Below are 22,051 nucleotides of genomic sequence, written 5' to 3' on the forward strand. Positions count from 1 at the left end.
CTATTTATACTCGCATAATTTTCATTATTCGAACGATTTTGATGCGATTTTAAATGGTTCATCAGAATCAGTTTCTGCCTTTTTTCAGAGCTTTCGAACTGGGGCTTATTTTAATTCAGACAATATGTTATACTTTGAAAAAAAAATGCCAATTAATATATTCAATTCCTCATTTATAACGCTTTTTTTAAAATTTCATATGCCTGGAAGATCTAAAAAAAACAAATATCATTAGCGAAATACCATTGCACAATCTTAACTAATTTTAAAAAGAATGCCATTTTGGTTGAAAATTTGAGCACTCGATTGTAATCATCGATATTATTTTATTGTATCGTACTACGTCTTCCAACGCTGTCAGCGTTTTGATTATCAATTTTTCTTGGAATATTTGATTATGATGCCTTAAATATCGTCTTAATTCACGATACATGATTTGGATATCCCATAATGCCAAACGTTTTCCTGGACAACTACGTAGGTGGTAGATAGGACAATTTGAAGTATGAAAAGTCTTGTTTAAACGTTTCAAATGTAGATATCTGATTCCTCAAGCGTTCAGGAAACTATAAAATATATTCGCACCAAGCTCTTTCCAACATGCGTATAGGTAAACATATTTCTAATATAAAACGAAACGAGTTTTCAGCGAAATAAATGTCTTTTCTTTCAGAATTAATGATGGCGTTGTCGAAACATGCGTTAATTGCGGTAGACAGGGACTGTTTACTGTTTTTAGGGGTAAAACTTAAGACTTACTCTGGATCAGCAGACGATGTATCGCGCAATATCAATCTACGGAAGGTTACGGAGAAAGTCAATCTATCTTACGGAGGACTCCGGAGATAGTCGATGTATCACGATTGATTAAATCACTGCAGTAATCTTTCTTAAAGGGGCCTTTTCACAGATTTTGGCATTTTTTAAACTTATTCATTAAATGCTTTATATTGATAAATGTAAACATTGGATCATAAAAGCTCCAGTAAAAAATCAAGAAAAAAATTAAAAAAGGAAAAGAACATTGCCCGGAGCAGGTTTCGAACCAGTGACCCCTGGAGTCCTGCCAGAGTCCTGAAGTAAAAACGCTTTAGCCTACTGAGCTATTCCGCCGAGTACACATTCTTGACGTATTTTATACATTATATAAGCAATCTTCGTAGTTTCACAAAATTTAACGACAAAAACAGAACTCTCCAAATTATTCCATCGTTTCGCGTTGCAACGCTTTATAATTTTTAGGTTTTAAAATCGTCAAAAGATGCATATAATGGCTATATTAGAGCATGGTTAATGTTCAGTATTACTGTTTCCTCACAAATATCATAACTAAAACGAAAACTTACGAATCTGAAACAACTTTTTTCAATTTTGTCAATTTACCAAAGCGTGAAAAGATCCCTTTAATGAACATCTTATGAATCATAAAACTGACGCTACCATACAATTATCAGTGTCGTTGATATTTTGTATTTTAGGTAATTTGTATTCGCAAATTAATGTTCATTATGCGAAAGGTCTCTGTACTATATCCGAGTTAACGTTGTTTACTATAATATAAATGAGTCAATTTTAAACGAATGATTCTCGCTTCTTAAATATGTCAAAAGTATTTCAAAAAAGGAAGAATTTATTTCGGATCAAACATGTCTATTCTGAAGTGTGCAAACACTTTTTGATTTGCTTTCATTTGCAAACAAAACGGGCACATCGGGAAATGTGCATCACATAATTATCACCTTTGATTTCTGTTAACCAACATATTAGGGGAATAAAGCAATCCAGCTATTAAATTATAGATACGGGGCCAGGAATAATGAAAAGTGCTTCTTTGAAGAAAATAAATAAATTAACACCTCGAGAGATCACTGTCTAAATAAACTAGACCGAAAGTCGAGAATACACCTGTTGGCTCTGTGTTAATTGGTCCTAGTTCAATATTGATGCATAAACTGCAACAAATTGTTACTTCTGTCAACAAAAATGCATTTAAACGTGCTAAAACTAGAAGATTCGGAGTGTTCTGCTTAATATATGACACGAAATACCATTTAAAGTAAGTTTAAGTAATTCCGCAACGAATGTTTCTAATGTAAATTATATAACTGAAGTGTCATCAATTTGCACGAATGACTCAATGAATGGCGAATGAGTTCGCCTTGTAAGCCTGCTATCAGGTTGATGTTTTGCCTTTTCGACACCCTGACCTTCTCTTCAGATCTTTGACAGTTAATGCAGCAGTTTATCATGAATAAATCCATCCACATCAGTTTACAAATAAAGGATACGTAAGTTTCGTGTTTGTTTTTCTTCTTTAAATACAGCAAGTGGATTGTTGAGATTTTAATTGCGGACATATGCATTTTTAATTTCATACTTTAGCTGAAGTGCAACTTTACAAACATTTTAGCCCATTTTGAACACAATAAAAACTTTAATTGGTTACGTAAATGAAAACAAACTCAATGACACCCTCGATCTCCATGCAACATCTTGAAACTATCTCTCTGACAATTATATTAATCTGAGAATTAATTCGATTTACCAACTAGGCTTATCTTAAACAACCAACTTTTCCTTCAAAGTTCACTCGTGCGTCTTGCTGTTCGTGTCTTTAAACTAATGTGATGTTCTTGATTCTTTAAACTAATATATGAACCACATAACTTCGCTGTAAAGCATTTTAAGCTCGACTATTATATATGAAATATATACAGTGGAGCTATCCTACTCACCCCGGCGTGGACGTTGCCGTTCCCGTTTGCGTGCAAATGTTAAAGTTTGCGTACTACCCCAAATATTTTCAATGTTCCTTGACATATTGCTTTCATATTTTGCATACTTGTTAACCATCATGACCCCAACCTATAAACAAGAGCAGACAACTCTATCAAGCATTTTGACATAATTATTGCCCCTTGTATACTTAGAATATGCATATTATTGATAAATCTATGTTAAAGTTTGCGTTCTACCCCAAATATTTCCTATGTCCCTTGACATATTGCTTTCATATTTTGCATACTTGTTAACCAACATGATCCCAACCTATAAACAAGAGCAGACAACTGTATCATGCATTTTGACAGAATTATGGGCCCTTTTATACTTATTAAATTTTGCTAAAATTGCCATAACATCTTTATTTATGATCAGATTTTATTTATACTTTGACAAAACAACACTTACCTGAATACCACAATGGATTCCACCCAAACAATACCCCACGCCCCAATCCAGAATCCCCCCCCCCCCCCCAAAAAAAAAGAAAAAATATTTATTTTTTCCTTTTTTTATTTTGAAAGATCGCCTAATAAATGACCACATCCCACATTATACCCCCTCTCAACCCCCCTACCCCCTATATTTTTTTTTTCCTTTTTTATTTTTGAAAGATCGTCTTATAACTTATTGAATATGAACAATTTCCCCATCATGGCTTACGTTATACTGTCAAGCACTCGAATAGTCGAGCGCGCTGTCTTCTGACAGCTCTTGTTTTTTTTAAATATTAATATTAATGTTTCCTTCCCGCTGAATCGATGTGTCAGCGAAATAGCCTATTCTCTTTTGCATTCATGTTACTACTGTGCGTATTTAAATCACATGTTATCATCTCTATGATGATTCATAGAGAGTAACCGAATCCGTGTCAACTGTATTAATAGCTATAAAGACACTAAAATAATTGTTAGTTTCCTAATGTTCTTTATACATATGTACTTTCCAAACATAACCAAATTGAGCAAAATTGTTATTTCCCACTATTATTTTCCGATGCGTGTATTTCACCAATATCCTAATTCGTTTCCGATGCGTGTATTTCATTGATATTCCCAGTATTAGTTTCCGATGCGCGTATTTCATAGAAATTCCAATTAGTTGTTTCCGATGCGCGTATTTCATCGATATTCCTATTATTACTTTGGTTCCTCTGCCGGTATTTCAACGACATTACCATAAAAACTAACAGCTGTATTTAAACCACAGGGGTGCACTTCGTTAAGATGCGAATTTCTGGCTCCATTACCATGCAAATTAAGCAGGGTATTTTTGGTAATATCCAAGTGTCTACTTTGTGCATTTCAGGCGTGGGTGACCGCTTAGACGACTACCGGATTTCCGGCTCCATATACGTACTGCACGTGCGAGAGATACCCGACTCGTTGACTGATCTGCTGCTAGACCACATAGAAACGTACGGTCACGTGATCGTAAAATTCGCGGGTAGGTTTCAGCATGCAACATTGTGCTTCAGTAAAAGTAATGTGATTGGGATTCAACATGTTTTACGTTGAAAACACAACCAACTTATGTGCTCACTTCATGTAACGAGTGTCAAAAAGACCATTCAGTGAAGACTGCTGTTAAATATATAAGCTAAATGCTGATGAATTCAGTCCGCACAGGCTAATCAGGGACGAAACTTTCATCTGGATTTTCGTTTAGAAGAGATTTCCTTAAAAAGAAAAAATCCGTAAATGTGAAAAGTGTCGTCTCTGAATAGCCTTTGCAGACTGCAAAGCTAATCTATGACAAGACTTGACGCACGTACATTTTGCCCACTTTTCCCAGAGCGAGGCTCGTAAATAAACCTGCTATGTATTTCAGGGAACCCAATAAGCATTGTACGAGATGCCGACGCCTTGCACCACCTTCTGCGCGAGTCGGTTCATCATTCCAAGAATGTCAGCATCTCTCAGGACCTTCTGAACGGTAGGTTCGAATACGCAGATTTACTGTTATATGCGACACGTCATGGCCAGAATTTGGTCGTATGATATTTGTGTGTATTTCGAAGATTATGATGTTCATAGGCGCCTGAGACTGCGCTATGGAACGCCTTCTTTGTCTTATAATACTAAAACTTGTGATATTACGTCAATCTGACTGTGCATGAATGCCTGTAACCATTTTGTATATATGCATAATCACAATATATATATATATACATAATTTGAATATATAGAGATAAAGCAGTAATATATAAAGATATATTTTTTTATATATAGATAAAATGTAAAAAATATACAGATACGAATGTATTATATACATATAATCTTCCATTATATAAAGGCATTACTTCTTTATATGAAGGCAAAAATCTTTATATGAATGCCTGTAACCATTATATATATAATAACAATATATAAATATATTTTTTGAATATATACAGATAAAGCATTAAAATATAAAGATATAATTGTCTTATATATAGATATAAAATCTTCCATTAAATAAAGGCATTACTTCTTTATATCAAGGCAAAATATCTTTATATGAATGCCTGTAACCATTATATATATGCATACTCATAATATATAAATACATATTTTGAATGTATGCAGATAAATCATTAATATACAAAGATATAACTTTCTGATGTATAGATATATAATCTTTCATTATATATAGACATTACTACTGTATATAAAGGCAAAAGATCTTTATATGAACATATATAAGTATTATGTTACCACGGATTGCTCTGGTAACAAATACATTAAACACGCAATTTCATGATAGTTGTTTTATCATTAAATACACCCAAGCAATTAAAGTCGTACAGTGACGTAAGTGATATGATGTCCGTTGTTATCTTCTCCTGTCTGAAGCGCCGTATCACTCCTTCTTCCTCTCAAAGTCGCTCAAGTATCAAATCCATATCCATTGTTGTGAATGATGCAAAACAAATTTTCTCCCGTGTGTAATAAAAGCTTCGTATATTTAATGTTATCTTTAATTCATTAAGATTATATATATTGCTTACGAAATTTTGTATTAATATAATTTATTTCGATGTACATCAGCATCTTAACTTAGTATGGATTTATGTAATAACGTAATTATCTTAAAAAACAACTCTTTAGGATCATACAAAACATTAAAATTTTAATGTACTATAAATTTATCTTTACGTGTTGAGATTACATATTTACATAAATTATTTTAAGATTTTAGCGTATTTTTCAAATTTTATCTGCATATTAAGACGATATGTGTTTATATAATTACGATTTATGTTTATATAAAGATAGTTGGCCTTTATATAAACAAGTTATGCCTATATATAATGAGAAAATATTCGTAATCATTATTACATAATGATTTATGTTCATATAAAGATATTTTGCCTTCATATAAAGAAGTAATGCCTTTATACAATGGAAGATTATCTGTGAATAATACATTCGTATCTGTATATTTTTACATTTTATCTATATATAAGAAAATTATATCTTTATATATTAATGCTTTATCTCTATATATTGAAATAATGCATTTATATATTGTGATTATGCATATATATGATGGTTACATGCATTCATGCACAGTCAGATTGACGTAATATCACAAGTTTTGATATTATACGACAGCGAAGGCGGTCCATACTGCGCACTCCTGCCTAATTACCATACAAGACTTACGAACATTGGGACGAAATTGGATTGCGATTTCAGTCTACCGGTATTTAGTTTTTGGTGAAAGTTATTCAATGTCGGTGTGGTCTAATGCTGTGTGTGTGGGGGGGGGGGGGTCGTTCCTGGCGTAGTTACTTTTTCTTCAAAGTTGTGCAACACCTGCGGAAAAAATGTCAATGGTTCGAATCCGCTGATTGACCGTTACTTTATACTTTCAAGGCAAAGTAGGTTTCACTAGAACATGTGTAAAATGACTGACTGATTGGGCTTCATGAAACGTTTTGAAAGTTACATCAACTATAAAAGAATTGTTCTGTGACGGATAAAATTTTATAATAGATATACTCACCTACGATGCCCTGCTCATGCATATCAATTAGATAACGGTGTGTTGTGTGGTTATAAAGGGACTATAATTATCTTGTTGAAAAAAACAACAACACAGAAATGATACATTTAACACATATTCATGTATGTTGATGTGCCACAAACAAAATAATGTGTACAAGCACATATAATGTATTCAGTTATTTAATTTAAAATAAGATCGATATTTTGTTAGACAGTACACGAGTAACGCTTATACAAAATAACAGTTGCACGTATACGAACTAGTGTTACCCAGACGAGAAGAAGTCGGTGCTCCAACCACTTCGCTTACCAAACAGCATGCTTAAAATATCTCCAAAATGAAGTCTTATTTCGGCAAGTCTAACAAAGCCCCATTGGTTAATGACCAACTTTTACCTTTACCCACAGTGGCATACATCAGCGAACGGAACTCGCACCTGCTGCTGGTCGTAGACGAACATGAAGCGGAAATGACAGTAGACACTGACATGGCACTGGCCTTCCTCCGAGGAAGCACCATCAGGGTTGACGTCATACGACTTCCGGTTACATCAGGCAAGAAAGCCCATGCCCGACACGCATGCATTCCACATACTTTATTGCATATAAAAAGGTCTTTAGTTTTGACATTTTGAAGCCTTTATGAAATACAGTTTAAGAAGCAATCAGGAATGACATAACAATAACCTTTTGTAATTGCACTTTAAAGGGCATGTACATTAGAAACAATTGAACGATATTTTTTTAAAGCGGTCAAAAAGTTAATGATTGGTTTAAATTATTCACACTGGTAGACTGCACTAGAGGATAGTGAACATTTACATATGTTTATCGTACACGCTGAAGTGATATAATGAATTGTAGCATGCAATTCTACGCAAACATTTCTCTACATAAAACGGGATGCGACAAAAAACTTTCATCTTAACTCACGTTTATGTTATTTATCCAGGCTAAATTTCTTTACATATATGCACGAGTCATGGGAATTCAAGTCGTAAAACCTATCAACATTTGATTTCAATAAAAATGGATATTCATCTAAACTTGCTCAGCAGAACGAGATTTGCGGGAAAGCTGCATTAAGCGTCTATACACATCAGAAAGCGTTGTTAAAAGTAATAAAATCTAAATACTAGTGCATGGTGAGAATTACCCATTGTAATTAACGATGATCCATGACAACGGAACCTTTAAGAATTATACTCTACATACTACAAATATATACAAGGGATACAACTGTCAAATTACCTGCACAACAACATGGGCTGAACAAAAGCAAAATATTCGCATCTAAAAGCAATAATTGCACGAAAATAAACTGTATAAGAACAGCCAAGACATTTATCATTCAGAATATAACTATATTTATAGCAGTAAATTTGATAATAGTTTTGTTTGAAACGGTAGTTTCATGAAAAATTTTAAAAATTTCTAACTTTGACACAGACGTGCACAACCACTTTGACACATGTTGTTCCAAAATTAAATAATACTGAGAAGTTGAGCAAAGTTTACCTTGTTTTATAATCCAAAGACTATTCATAAATCAAAGTAGACAATTTTTATGATGGCATGTAACTGCATATGTGTTGAAACACCGTAAATATTACATTGTTTACACTTTCTACCAGCTTCAAGCGTGTATACTAGTATACAATTTGTTAAGTAATGTAACGTGATTGGCTGGATGTTTACTGCAGTTGAGAATTAACCAATCAAATCGCATGTCTGTAAAACATGTTGTGAATTATCCAAAATGAAAGTAAACTATTGTTATTGAGACATTAAAGCAGTTGTATACGAATTTCTAGCAAAAAAACCTCACATTTTATTGTAATAATGTTCTATTAAAGTATGAAAAGAAACTAGTCAATGTTTATGTACCTTCAAAAGTTGTTAATTTCAAAAGGGATATGAAAATTACAACAAAAATTATCAGTTTTCAGATGTGCACACCTGTGTTCATGAAAGGATTTTAGAACTTTTTGAATGAAATGTTTTGTTTTCATGTAATGAAATATCGTAGGTAAATTGCCAAGTGTTTATTTTCTGAAAGATAAATCAATTGGCTGTTTGTATACCGTTTATTTGGTGTAATTAGTGCATTTGGAAGCGAATTGTTTGCTTTTGTTCATACCATAGTGTTGGGCAGGAAATTTGACAGTTGTATCCCTTGTATACAGTTATAGTTTGTCGAGTGTTTTTCTTAAAGATCCCCGTGATCCATGATGCCACTGTTGCTATGCATAATAATACCGTTCACTCCACGTAGGCGGACGACAACGCCGGCAATCGTCCGTCAACTTCTATCAACTGCTCGCAAACGTTTCGGGGGGCTCCGTGATTACCACAGACAAGAACAACATCGGAAGCGCAGTAAACATCATCACTGTAAGTGCAGCTGTTTGATATAGCCCTACAATATTGAATTTGCACTCGTGAAATCTATTATCATTAATGTTACGAATGGGTTGTTTCCTTTTTTCATTCGTATTTTTCACTTTTTGCACGAATAACATAAAACCATTATGATATACCGGTAGTTAGCGAGATTCGATTACATCGATTGAAATCGTTTCTACTACGAACATGTATTTTGTATTTAAAATGGTACGTTATTTTATTTATTTAGCCATTAAGGTCACTACCAGATCAATATTGGCTAGCTATATAACTGGCGTCAAAATTTTGACATCAAGAAAATGAAAATGGTTTTATATCCCCATATGATTATATCAATGAGGTTAATAGCTGCGTTGTCACAACTCGTTATCCTGAATCTTAGACCATCGTTACATGGATGAGAGTATTATAATGGCAGTGTTGTAGGTTTATATCTTCTTCATGTTTGCAACTTAAAACTATTGGGCCAAATAATCATTGAATTATTAAAATGCACTAGTTTAAATATAAGTTATTATTATATAACACATGATTTTATCAACACATGCCAACGAAACGTTTGTCTACAATTTGTTTGTTTTTATTATTTCAGCAAAGCTTACAAACTAATCGAGTGAATTTAATGCGCCTTTCCTACAGCGGTGCACCAGGGACATCTTTTATTATTATATAACACATGATTTTATCAACACATGCCAACGAAACGTTTGTCTACAATTTGTTTGTTTTTATTATTTCAGCAAAGCTTACAAAGTAATCGAGTGAATTTAATGCGCCTCTCCTACAGCGGTGCACCAGGGACATCTTTTATGGTGTTTGTTGATGATACCATAACGCAGTTGATCGTACGCGTGCAAGCGGAGAGGGCACAGCCTGTTGTAATCGCAATGACACCATCAGGTAGAACAGAAAATACAAGTGCTTTCTTCATATTATCCAACATAGGTCTTGCTCTTGTAAAAGCTGTCGTAATCTGACAATCAGCATGTGTAGTAAAAGTCGGAATATTGTTTTATCACACACAAGATTTGATACAACGCTAAAAATGTGTTTAAGGTACGCCATCTTCTGCAAGGCCTACAAGTATCGGCTCTGTGTCTGCTGGATCGGTTGTAGCTCTACTAGAAATCAACATCACACAGGTACAAGATGATACCATTATTGTGTAGTTGAATTAAATAATGACAACTAAACGATAACTGTGCGACTTCAAAGAGCAGTGGGGGACATGGTGTTTCACAAACATAGGTCTTGTTTCTTTCAGATATGCATATTTAGATAAAGTATGCAATAAAATGCTTCTTTGTGACCAATTAGTTATTGGTGGTTTATATATTTCCATTTCTTTAATAATTTTTTTTGTTCAACGTATTTTCTATTTTTTCTATAGGATTTTTTTTATTTCCCCATAGGATTTTCTCATAATGGGATTTTTTCATAATGGGAAAAAACATGAGAATTTTGGAAAAAAAAATTAAGAGAGTTTTCTTCGGGCATGTAAATATTTAAGGACTGTATAATTGTTAATGTAGAAAATCAGCACAAATCGTTTACAATGATTAAATCGATAACAAAGCTTAATCAAATCGTTAATACAAAATCCAATTGGATTTTTTCCCATGCAGAAAGCATGGAGAAAAATCCCATGGGTAAAAGGAAAATCCCATGGGAAAACGAGAATTCATATGGAAAAAAGTAAAAATGCCAAAGGTATTTCAACTATGCACATAAATGTCATTATGAAAAAATAGAACATCTTTTAAGCAAAAATAATCACACTATTTTTAAACATTAGCCTTTTAAGTGTTTCTCAAATAAGAAAATCTTACAGAAAAAGGGTACTTAATTTGGTTACGTTAAGCAAAGTTTTTCCGGTGTGTGACAGAATTATGGCCCCTTTATACTTAGACAATTGGTATGGATGCGAAAATCATTAACACACTGTACTTTGTTTGTTCACAGGCAGATTACGGAATTTGGAAAATTATGAAAATGGACAGCAATTTATGGGACGTCACAATACAGGCCATTAGCCCAGTGGATTTCACACACAAATTTGTAGAGCCTGGACCTGGCGGTTTCGGTGAATATGAAATAAAGGGAAGACCCATCTCCGGTAAGACGTTCCCTTTGCGAATGAGAATGCAATATTTACAAATACACAACTATATGCCAATAACATTAAAATTGTACTTACCGCATGTTATTTTTAACAGATACATATTCATAAATTGAAAGCAAATGGACGAAGCATGTTTTTCAATACAATAACAGTACAAGTAATGCGCTATTGTGTTGTCATGTTAGAAGATTGTAACTATAATAAACAACATGTATAGGGCACTAGAGGTACGATCTAAGACAATCTTTTTTCAGGTGTACTTTACAAAATGGTTGTTGAGGTACCAGAATACGCAAAGCTTTCTAAGGTGCAGTCGGTTTTACTAATGATCAGAGACAGCCAAAGTCCTAAAGGTTTCGGAGTGTTACAAAATGTTGGTGGAAGAAGAGGACAATCCATTTTCACCGCAAATATAACAATTCCAGTTGAGGTACTTAGCATGCCTAAGAACACTATGTATAAAGAATTTTATGTTATTTTGCATACGTTGAAAAAGAAATATAAACTAAATACATTTTGAATAATTTTAGAACGTGCGTGTTATAATGACAAGAGGTGTGTTTGTCAGAAGCACAATGCCCCCTATTGCGCCGCTTTGAAATAAAATTTCAATATATCATTTGGCAGGTTTAAAAATTATCTCCCTTTTAAAGCTTATTACTTCCTTTGAATTAGTTTTTAAGGCCTTTGACCTTGAAGGATGACCTTGACCTTGACCTTTCACCACTCAAAATATGCAGCTCCATGAGATACATATGCATTCCAAATATCAAGTTGCTATCTTCAATATTGGAAAAGTTATCGCAAAACTTTAACCAAGGTTAAAGTTTTGGGACACACACAATGAATGACAGACAGACAGACAGACAGGCCAAAAAAACACCCCCGATCTATCGATCCGGGGACATTTAAAAGTGACCATACAATTTGAATTTTAATTATTTAAAAGGTAAAATTAAATAACTAGAATAGTCAATATAAAAACGGTTCAAAATGTTGTCCGTTCGCATGTGTATTGTGCATTCTTTTTTTTCTTTTACTACACTTTGCTTTTGTCAGATTACATGACATTGAATATATATCCATATAACTTAGTAGACAAATGTTTATTCTTACAGCCGTTTATGGTTGCAATTCAAGGATCAGATAATTCATCCCCAACAAAACATACATTTAAAAGACTGGACCCAAATCTCATCACTCCTGTGACCTTACGGTTGTTCATACCTCCGCTCACAGGTAATAACTTCGTAAATACTTTTTTTGTCATTTATAAAATATTTGAGAGTACAATATGAATGATCAGCAAAATGAATTTGGGGAAAATTACCAAATAAAAACACTGACCGTTTTATCCATGTAACTAACAAACTACCAAAAATATAGACAAAGCAAACTACAAACGTTCTTAATTTAACTACTGATCCTTACTTAAGGATATCGTGGTTGTAAACAATTTTTTAATTTGGTGATTCACTTCATATCAGTTATTTCAATACATACACACTTATCAATCAATGTCGTATTTAAGTGTTTTTTGAAAGCTATCTTATTTTCAAAACCTTAACTGTCTGGACTAATTATTATTAATTTATTATCATGAACAAGACATTTTGCGAGAACAATTTCTAAATAAATTATGATCAGGGGTAATACTGTGGGCAAACGAGACGTTAGACATCCCATTCACGGTGCAGAACGCTGGTGCCGATGAACAGGGCATCGACGTGAGAATTGAAGACGACCAACACTTCGCTCTAGATCCTAACATTCATTCGTATAATATAAAGGCTGGAATGAACGAGTCTGGAACTTTTACCATAAAGGGCGGGCCGAAAGGCGGTGTAACAACGTAAGTATCTCGACATGATAATTGTACGTCAAAAATACACAAATAAATGTGAAGCTATAAGTGTACCATTTACTGTGTGTAATGAAAACTTCTTATTAATTGTGTGCAATTGTTTTGGCACAAAGTGAAAATTTGCAAGGTGTATATTTGTTTAAATACAAAAGTACCGGTAACTCAAATGACCAGAGATATCCTAAGATAGCGCACTCGACTATTCCTCCATTTTTATAATAGAATGTACGTTTTCTGTCAATCTCTTGATATAATGACCGTAAAGACGCATTCCAAGCGGATAATATGTACACGTTTTACAGTATATGTAAACTTCAATCTGATAATATGTAATTAAAACCAGAAATTTGAGCATGTGACAAAACTAGATTTTCAACTATTTAATAACTAATTTAGTTTTATTTGATTAAGTTTGGAGCAAGGTCTGCTACCTACACCACAACACCTCCCTTCAAACTAAATGAATCCAGCTTGTTAATATTTGCAGCACCGTGACTATCAATGCCAAGCCTTTTGTGATGGGTTCAATGACGTTCCAGTCAGGGCAGTTCGACATCCGCAGATTTACAGTCACAGAGCATGTAAGTACAAACAGAATCGAAAACAAACTGCCAAATATGGCCCATATTTGGCAGTTTGTTTTCGGGTTGCATATGACGTCGCGACGGTACGCTGAAAATGTAAAAAGGGAGACTTGTATAGCAAAAGAAATTTAACTATTCGACTTAAGACCCTTGGAGGGTTACGGAAAAGTCCTTTTAGGGTGAAAACTTTAAGAAGAAACAATGATTGGAAATGGTTGTTCAAGTTTTACGTGTAATATATAATGCTGTAAAATCAAACATATTCGTCGGCATTTAATTTCGTGATGTTTGGGGACACTTACATTCGTGGATCGTTGATTTTTCTGGGGTAAAAAGAAGGAATTTGCGTCGGTCAATTTCCTAAGTGTTTGTGTTAGATTTGTGGATCGGTAAAACCATGAAATATAATTTTACAGTATTTTACTTATGTTCAGAGAATTTTGTTTGAGTGTGTAAACCTTAAAACATTTCCAGTAAAGTAATAAATGCCTAAATGCATTCGAGAAACATTCTTTATTTCATTTTGAAACTAGTTTATTGGAATCATATTTGTAGTTTAAACACCTGTGACATTCGTTAAATGTAATAAATAAAACTCACGTGTACATTTATTCACGCACAGGAGGACCACATCAACCCCACGTGTAATATCACTCTCACCACGGGACCATGCAACATAGGCCCCGATCCATGCGCATGCGTCAACTTCACGTGGTCCGCGGAGATGAATGTTGGTGACGAAGGGTTCGGTCTGAAGAAGGTCTACTTGGACCCGGCTTCGTCTACGTTCAAGTTCACCGTGGACAGTTTCCAGCAGGGACACAACATCAGCATGGGAGTTATCAAGGCAAAACTTGGGTAAAAACTTAAATTTGAAATCACTCACCTAAACTACTGACATCACAGAAGTCCTCACATGCGTGAAATGACCCCATAAGAATCGAAACATTAAACCAATAGTAAAACTAATCTAAGGATTTTGTTTCGTTAGTAATGTAATTATACGTCAGCATGCCTATTAAAGGCAAGGTTTGCAACTTTACGAACAGTTTCCAAATCAAACACTGAAAATTACAAATAACGATCTCAGACATCACATTCATTAAATATATCAATACAGTACAGGAAATTTATATATTGGATTCTTACCTAACATAAATACATTGGCTGTTTTTGCGGTCGAAGTATGACGATGGTAGCCGTGTAACACAGAACAGCATAATTATGGTTGATCATTCTTTTGTTGTTCACGCATTTACAATGCCATAACGCATTTGGACGAAAAAACCATGCACTACACAGGTCCAAATTTGTTTAATCGGCAGATCTGACTGCTGTCTGCAGAACGCCACTATTCGGGTGGAAGATTTAGCGGGAAACACCGACGAATGTGACATCAACATCACCCAAGGATGGGTGCCACCGGACCTTCAAGCCTGCTTTACGGTATCAAATGACCCTCTGTCTTTAAAAACTGGGCTAAATACATGTGCGTAGTGTCGTTACAGATAAGCCTGTGCTGTTCCCAAAGGCTTATCAGGAACGACACTTCCTGCTTTTATGTATGTTAACGTGTGAAGGATGTCGATTCAAATCGAAAATCCAGTTTTTGCGAAAATTTTGTCCCTGATAAGCCTGCGTGGACTGACTGTGCTAGTCTGGGACGACACTATACGCACATGTATTTAGCCCAATTTTTTCACAACGAGGCGCAACTACTTGTACCGATATGGACTCATACAGCTTAAAACAAGCCGTGTCTGTTTTGTTATTCTGCGATGTATTCAACATTTGTCAATGGTTTAAATTTTCTGAATCAAGGCGCAATTTTAATGGATCGAAATTATGTACATATTATAATATATAATTTGGTTTACGTTTTCTGAAAAGATTAAAATATTTATATAATATATATAATATATAATTGCATTTGTGTTGCATTTTATTGCAGACAACAACTACGACCCAATCAACAACCACACCGATGTCTACAACTACAACCCCTTCGTCATCCTCGTCATCTTCAAGTGTGTCTACATCTACCCTGTCAACGTTGTCCTTGCAATCAACAGTATCCACAATAGCGACAGCGAGCAGAAGCCCCGGGGCATCAACAGCTTCCACAGCGGGAGGTACACTATCCGCCACTGGCACCTCTAAATCATCAAGTGGTACACAATCACCCTCCAGCGCATCACAGACTGGCGCAACACAAGCCCCAGCTGGAACGCCCAACGCGGGCAGTACGCAATCTTCGTCCGGAGCATCAACTGGTATAAACACGTTGGCAGGCCCAGTTGCTACTTCCGGAACGCAGTTGGCGCCAGCAACGCAACAATCAGGCGCTACACAAGCAACGTCAGGAACGCAGTTGGCGTCAGGCTCGCCACAATCTGGTGCTACACAAGCCCCGTCAGGAACGCCTACCTCGGGCGCAACGCAGACCGCCGCAGCCACCAACAACGAATCAAAATCATCGGATTCCAACAACGGTCTCACGGCTGTGTCAATCGGCGCTGGTATGGGCGTCGGAGCAATAATAGGTATGTGCTGTGCTATGGGAAAACATGGTCAGCTTTGTTTGTAACCTCTATGATCAATGTATGTGGGTGTTTTTTTCTTCAAAAATAGCTAAGTTCGCAATTTGCCTAAAAGACAGTGCACGGAGAGACAATGGTAATTACTTGTGTGCACACAAATTCAATGATAACAGTTTAGCGTTTTATAAACCAAACATTTCTTCGTAAGTATCTCCATTCAATTATCGGGAAAAAATAGTAATAGACTATATGTGAAGTTGGAATAAGACATCAATCTTGGAATAAACTGCTGTTGGTTTTTTCCAACAATGCATTATGAGCAGTTTTCCCGATTGTGTTAATTAATTTTGACAAATTATACAACTAAAATAAACACTTGCATATACAATTGCATTATTTAAATATGTTTTTCTACAAAACTGGGTATTAAATTGGTATTGCTTAAAAATCCTCAAAAAATGAGACCGTGTCCATGTATACGATTTAAAAATAAAATAACATTATGAAAAAGTCGAGGAAAAGTGTTATTGTACATAACTTAATGACAGAAAATTGCTAAAATACATTCAGGACATGAAATTAAAAGTTACGTTTTAGGAAATCACCAAAATGATGTTTACGCCAAGTTTGGTGTATCATTCCAAAATCAAAGAGTACAGTGTAAATGCATTCCAGGGGTGACGGCACTTGCGGCCATGGCGTGCTTGTTTAAGAAGGCGATGTCGAAGAATACCAAGTCCGTGGCACCGCAAGAACAAGGCGGCAGAAGGGACGATGAAGAAAGGCGGGAACGAGAGCGTATCCAGCGTAATCTCGCCTGGACGTGATCCATCCATGACACGAGAAAAACGCTAACGTTTTACGAGTGATTTTAATTTAAACTGTCTGTGATTTTAATTTAACTTGTGATAAGATGTTATAGCCTGCTTATTTTTTAATAAAAGATGAAGTTTTGCATAGGCGATATTATACGTTTGATTTGAGTTTTGTTTGGGTTCAAGACAAACGGTTTGTCACGAAAACAAGAGGTGTTTGGTAATCATGAATGTAAACCGACGTGTAGCAAAGTCGTCACGGTGTGCAATCTCTGATATAATCTTGCATGTGTACATTGATCTCAGGTGATGCATTGTCAGTAAACTCACGGCCGTTAATCACGATCGCCACCTCTTATGTGTGTACGTCAGAGTTTATTCACAGGTCATCGCTGAGTTTTCACGACTGCCTTATGCGCTGATCTGCCCCTGTGACCTATCAGGGGAAAGGGCGCCACTTCTTTTCACCCTGTAAAATTATCCATGAAATTTCAAAACATCCGGGCTTGAACGCCACCTCGGAAGTTGCATTGCTCATTTGTCAATGAATCTCAAAATGAGGTGGATCCCGTGATTAACTGCCGTGAAACGAAATGATCCGATCCTACGTCGAAGCGTTCTGTAAAAAAATACGTATTTCATAAACATTTCATAAGCACATAGAGTAGATAACTCGTACATGCCCTTGGTAGAACCAGTACTTGGTGTCTCATGAATATCACGTGGGTGTTTTCCAGGAAATTTGAGTAATTTTTCATGGAACCAGGAATTATAAGGATAACTTTTTGTAGTAATAATAATAATATGTTATGTTTTTTCAAAAATACCGATTTATTCAAATGATGCTAAAACATGTCATACATCATAATTTTTATTGATTCTACATATAAAACAAGAAGTATCGTTGAAAACGGTGGATGCTCCCCTTATGTTCATAATAAAGTAAACAGGTATAAATAATAATTAATGACAATAATAGTATACAATCACTCTCTCTTAAAATGGAACTCCAACCCAAATAACACTAGGGTCACTAAAGTACACTGGCTGAAAATGAGTCATGACTTGATCCTGTCTGTTGTAAAATACCATGTCTAAAACACTGCCTGTCTTACTCGTTGGACTTGGAATCAGGTTTCGAAATGTAGAAAACTTCTGACCATTTAGGACTACCTTGTTGAAATTCTCCAGAATAAATTTCCTATCATTGACCTCAAACCTCATCAAAAGGTAGAGGACCATGCAAGGTACCTTCAACCCAAATATATAAGAAATCGGTCAAATATTGAAGGCGATATGAGAAACTGTAACCAAAGTTTGACCTTGAGAAAATCTTTTATTAGCCTCGGTGACCTTGACCCTAGCCCCCATTGACCTCAAACCTCATCAAAAGGTAGAGGTTCATGCAAGGTACCTACATGCCAAATATGTAAGAGATCGGTCAAATATTGAAGGCGCTATGAGAAACTGTAACCAAAGTTTGACCTTGAGAAAATCTTTTATTAGCCTCGGTGACCTTGACCTTAGCCCCCTTTGACCTCAAACCTCATCAAAAGGTAGAGGTTCATGCAAGGTACCTACATGCCAAATATGTAAGAGATCGGTCAAATATTGAAGGCGCTATGAGAAACTGTAACCAAAGTTTGACATTGAGAAAATCTGTTATTAGCCTCGGTGACCTTGACCATGACCACATTGACCTCAAACCTTATCAAAAGGTAGAGGTCCATGCAAGGTACCTACCGGTACATGCCAACTATGTAAGAGATCGGTAAAATATTGAAGGCGCTATGAGAAACTGTAACAAAAGTGTGACGGAAGGTAGGAAGTAAGGAAGGACAAACTGGCATCTAAATGCTCCATCGAAAATTTTCGGGGAGTATAACTAGAGACACAAATCAACAATCTCATTTTAGTTATGTCAATTCTTACAACACGGGTAGTGAAGTAAATTAAATAATTATGTCATATACACATAATACAACATGAATCAAGGAACTGAATGGAGCAGATAGTTATTCGTACTTCGATGTTTATGAGGTCCTTCTGCGTCTGAGGCTGCATTATACGAGGACCAGATACTGTAACTACACTCCCAAATGTTTGGACGATTTTTGAATAATAGCTGCAAATTCGAGCTATTCATTAGTTCTTGAAAGATTGTCAATTTTGGTGGGGTCTAGGAGTGTGTGTGTGTGTGTTCTGGGGGGTGGGGGGGGGGGGGGGGACACCGAATTACCTGGAAAAAATCGGTGAAGCATTTCGTGCTTCTGTTATTGTTCTTGCTATGAACAAGAGACCCAAAAGGGCCAAGGTTGTTCACCAGTGATATGAAGGAACGTTTCTGTGCAGCTTTAATTAGGTTAATATCACATTATGCACTATTTAGACAATAACACACTGCGGATCTGGGCCGTACGTCTATAATCGGCCCGCTGCCGACATAATGGCCCGAGGGCAATTATGCGGCTAGGGCAGATTTTAGACGTCCGGCCCAGCTCTGCCGTGTGTTATCGTTCATATCACATATCACACTATTTCGGTCCTTCACTAAAATTTATACAGAACCAGCTTTCCGTACTTTAATTTCATTCAACTGATTACGCAATTTATGACGTAGGCCTACCTCATGTGACGTAATTTCAATGACGAAACTACATAGACTCTCTGGTTTTTAAGACAACAAATCGTTTTATTTGTATTATCTAAATTGTGTGCTATGTGTCATTATAATTATGTGCGATTCTTTCGTTGAGTTGTGGCTTAATTTTATTGATCACCGTTGGCTAAGACTGAATGTGGACGCCATTTTGTTCAGCATTTATAAGCCGCGCGATCCCGTTCCTTTCTGATATGAAAAATCGGCCCGGCTCAGCGGGCTGATATAATTTATATTGGCCCGCTAGATACGAATAACGGTCCGCTCGCGACGTCATTTTTGTTACTATTTATAGTTACGATATGTGATAGAAATTTAATATTACAAATACCGGTTATCACAATCCATGCAACAACACTCATGTTTTGTTGAGGTGGTCATTACATTTGTCTTGAAAGTATTACTGAGGAGTGTAGGTCTGATGCAATAAATATTTTTTTTTGTTAAATCAGTGCAACAGCTTTTACAACAAATGTTCTGAGCCAGTTCACAACGATTGGACAAAAAGACTGCTAGTGTTTACAAGCTTTTTCTTGAACTTGATGAAGTGACTTGGTTGTCTACCCCATGTGACCCAGTTTTTACAGGGCCGAGAAATAAATGGGACAATGTTCTAACTAAGTTTCATGAAAATTTGAGAAATGTGGCCTCAGGAGTGTGAAAATTCCGAGACACCGACTCCTCTATCTTTTGCTTTGACAAAATTTGGCAAATTTGTTGGGGGTGATTTTATTTCGAACTCGGGTGATGTTCGCACAAACTAATGCTTCATAACTGATATTTAATATGACATCTTCAATTGTAATCGAATGTAATAAATGTTTGGGTTGCAAACACGCGGTCGTGTTGTTTACTGTTTAGGTGTCCCTTGTTCGTACAACCATCTATCTTAATGCGAAAGTTGTCGAACGCCTTAAGTGTGCTACTCAAGCCGCGTATATCTTGTATATTGCGTGTATCATGGAACGCCATTTCCCGAATATGAAATCGTCTAATCCAAACCATGTTTAGACAATTTATAACGCTTGTAAAAGCCTCTGGTGGTTGCACACAAACACTTCGCACTTTCAGTCGCTTTAAGATAGGCATGATGTACGCGAACACAAGTCGGCCAATGAACGACGATCGCGTGACTTTTTCCCGAAACGCAATGTCCTCAAGGCTTCCATTTCAAATAGTAACCGAACAACAGCAACACGGATTTTTAATTTACGACAAAATGCACAATTAAACAGTGTGGCTATCGACGATTTCTTCTTTAAGAATAACTTAAGTTTAAATAAATTATCAGACAAATTAAGTATAATGTAAAGCTGTTGTTCGTTGTTACCATTCTTCTGAGAGATCAAACCTTAACGGAATATTGGTGCAATCCTCTTTAAAGGATGGATTCTCGACTCAAATTTACCCTCCTTGTTTTGGGGGTAGGTATCTACTGTTGTTCGACCCCGGGGCAAACGCAGGAGCTTATTTCACGTGAGTAATCTTCGGCAGTCATTTTACCAAAACAGTATGATTTAAGGAAAGAAATGTATAAAACTTGTATCTACTTTTAAATGGTAACCAGTAAACATAGTTTTAAGTTTTTAAATATAAATAATATTAAGAGACTAAAAAAGGACTATGTCAAATTATAGAGCTATGCTCATAAACGTATTTTTTTTCAATATGTATATTCATGTATTATTAATCAAATAAATATATCGTGAGCATTATGGTTTTAATGTCTTCAGTAGCTAAATAGAAATAAGTTACTTACTAATATTAGGTTGATAAAACGCGTTACTAGAAGGTGCATTTGAATGCCTCTCACGTCCCCTTTAATATGTGTACATGTAAGCTATCAATAAAAAGAAGGCGTATCGTACAAATTTAAAGAACAACCATTTTTCCGGACACATCATGAAACGCGATTCACCAATATTCCGCACATATGTTCAAACACGTTAAAAATGATATATGTTAGCACTTGTATACCTAACAAAAATTCTGCGCATGTTCAAATAGGAGAAATGCATATGAAAGAAAACGAATTTTATTTCTGTGAACAATATATATTTTTGTAAATACATTAAGGCATATGGGGGTTTGTAGCGGCAGGATGATGCATCTGCCCATATACAAAAGTTTTTAATAGGATCAAAATTATATTATTTGTTCACGCTAGTGTACTGTTACTATGTACTATCGCGTGTGTAGATACTATGAAATTAATACTCGCATAATTGTCATAATCGAACGATTAAAATGCGATTTTTGATAGATAAATCAGCATCAGTTTCTGCCTT

General features: G+C 35.5%; 1 protein-coding gene across 7 annotated transcripts in view; it reads left to right on the forward strand.

The window, feature by feature from the left end:
• The window catches only part of LOC127860220 (uncharacterized), a 47,366-nt gene that overhangs the window by 4,762 nt on the left and 20,553 nt on the right, over window positions 1-22,051 (forward strand). For 3 of the 7 annotated variants that reach the window (XM_052398143.1, XM_052398142.1, XM_052398144.1), the window contains exons 2-14: window positions 4,090-4,227; window positions 4,612-4,716; window positions 7,182-7,328; window positions 9,049-9,167; window positions 9,920-10,079; window positions 10,236-10,321; window positions 11,142-11,295; window positions 11,556-11,731; window positions 12,420-12,540; window positions 12,949-13,153; window positions 13,653-13,746; window positions 14,372-14,607; window positions 15,075-15,195. The exons of 1 other annotated variant lie outside the window; for it this stretch is intronic. In XM_052398143.1, coding sequence (XP_052254103.1) covers window positions 4,090-4,227; window positions 4,612-4,716; window positions 7,182-7,328; window positions 9,049-9,167; window positions 9,920-10,079; window positions 10,236-10,321; window positions 11,142-11,295; window positions 11,556-11,731; window positions 12,420-12,540; window positions 12,949-13,153; window positions 13,653-13,746; window positions 14,372-14,607; window positions 15,075-15,195 — 1,862 coding nt within the window. Of the gene's footprint in view, window positions 1-4,089; window positions 4,228-4,611; window positions 4,717-7,181; window positions 7,329-9,048; window positions 9,168-9,919; window positions 10,080-10,235; window positions 10,322-11,141; window positions 11,296-11,555; window positions 11,732-12,419; window positions 12,541-12,948; window positions 13,154-13,652; window positions 13,747-14,371; window positions 14,608-15,074; window positions 15,196-15,700; window positions 16,293-16,964; window positions 17,247-20,917; window positions 21,240-22,051 lie in introns of those variants that run through there. 3 more of the 7 variants (XM_052398139.1, XM_052398141.1, XM_052398145.1) reach the window with 3 other exon arrangements.

The sequence above is a fragment of the Dreissena polymorpha genome, chromosome 15, assembly GCF_020536995.1.
Source record: "Dreissena polymorpha isolate Duluth1 chromosome 15, UMN_Dpol_1.0, whole genome shotgun sequence".
NCBI lineage: Eukaryota > Metazoa > Mollusca > Bivalvia > Myida > Dreissenidae > Dreissena > Dreissena polymorpha.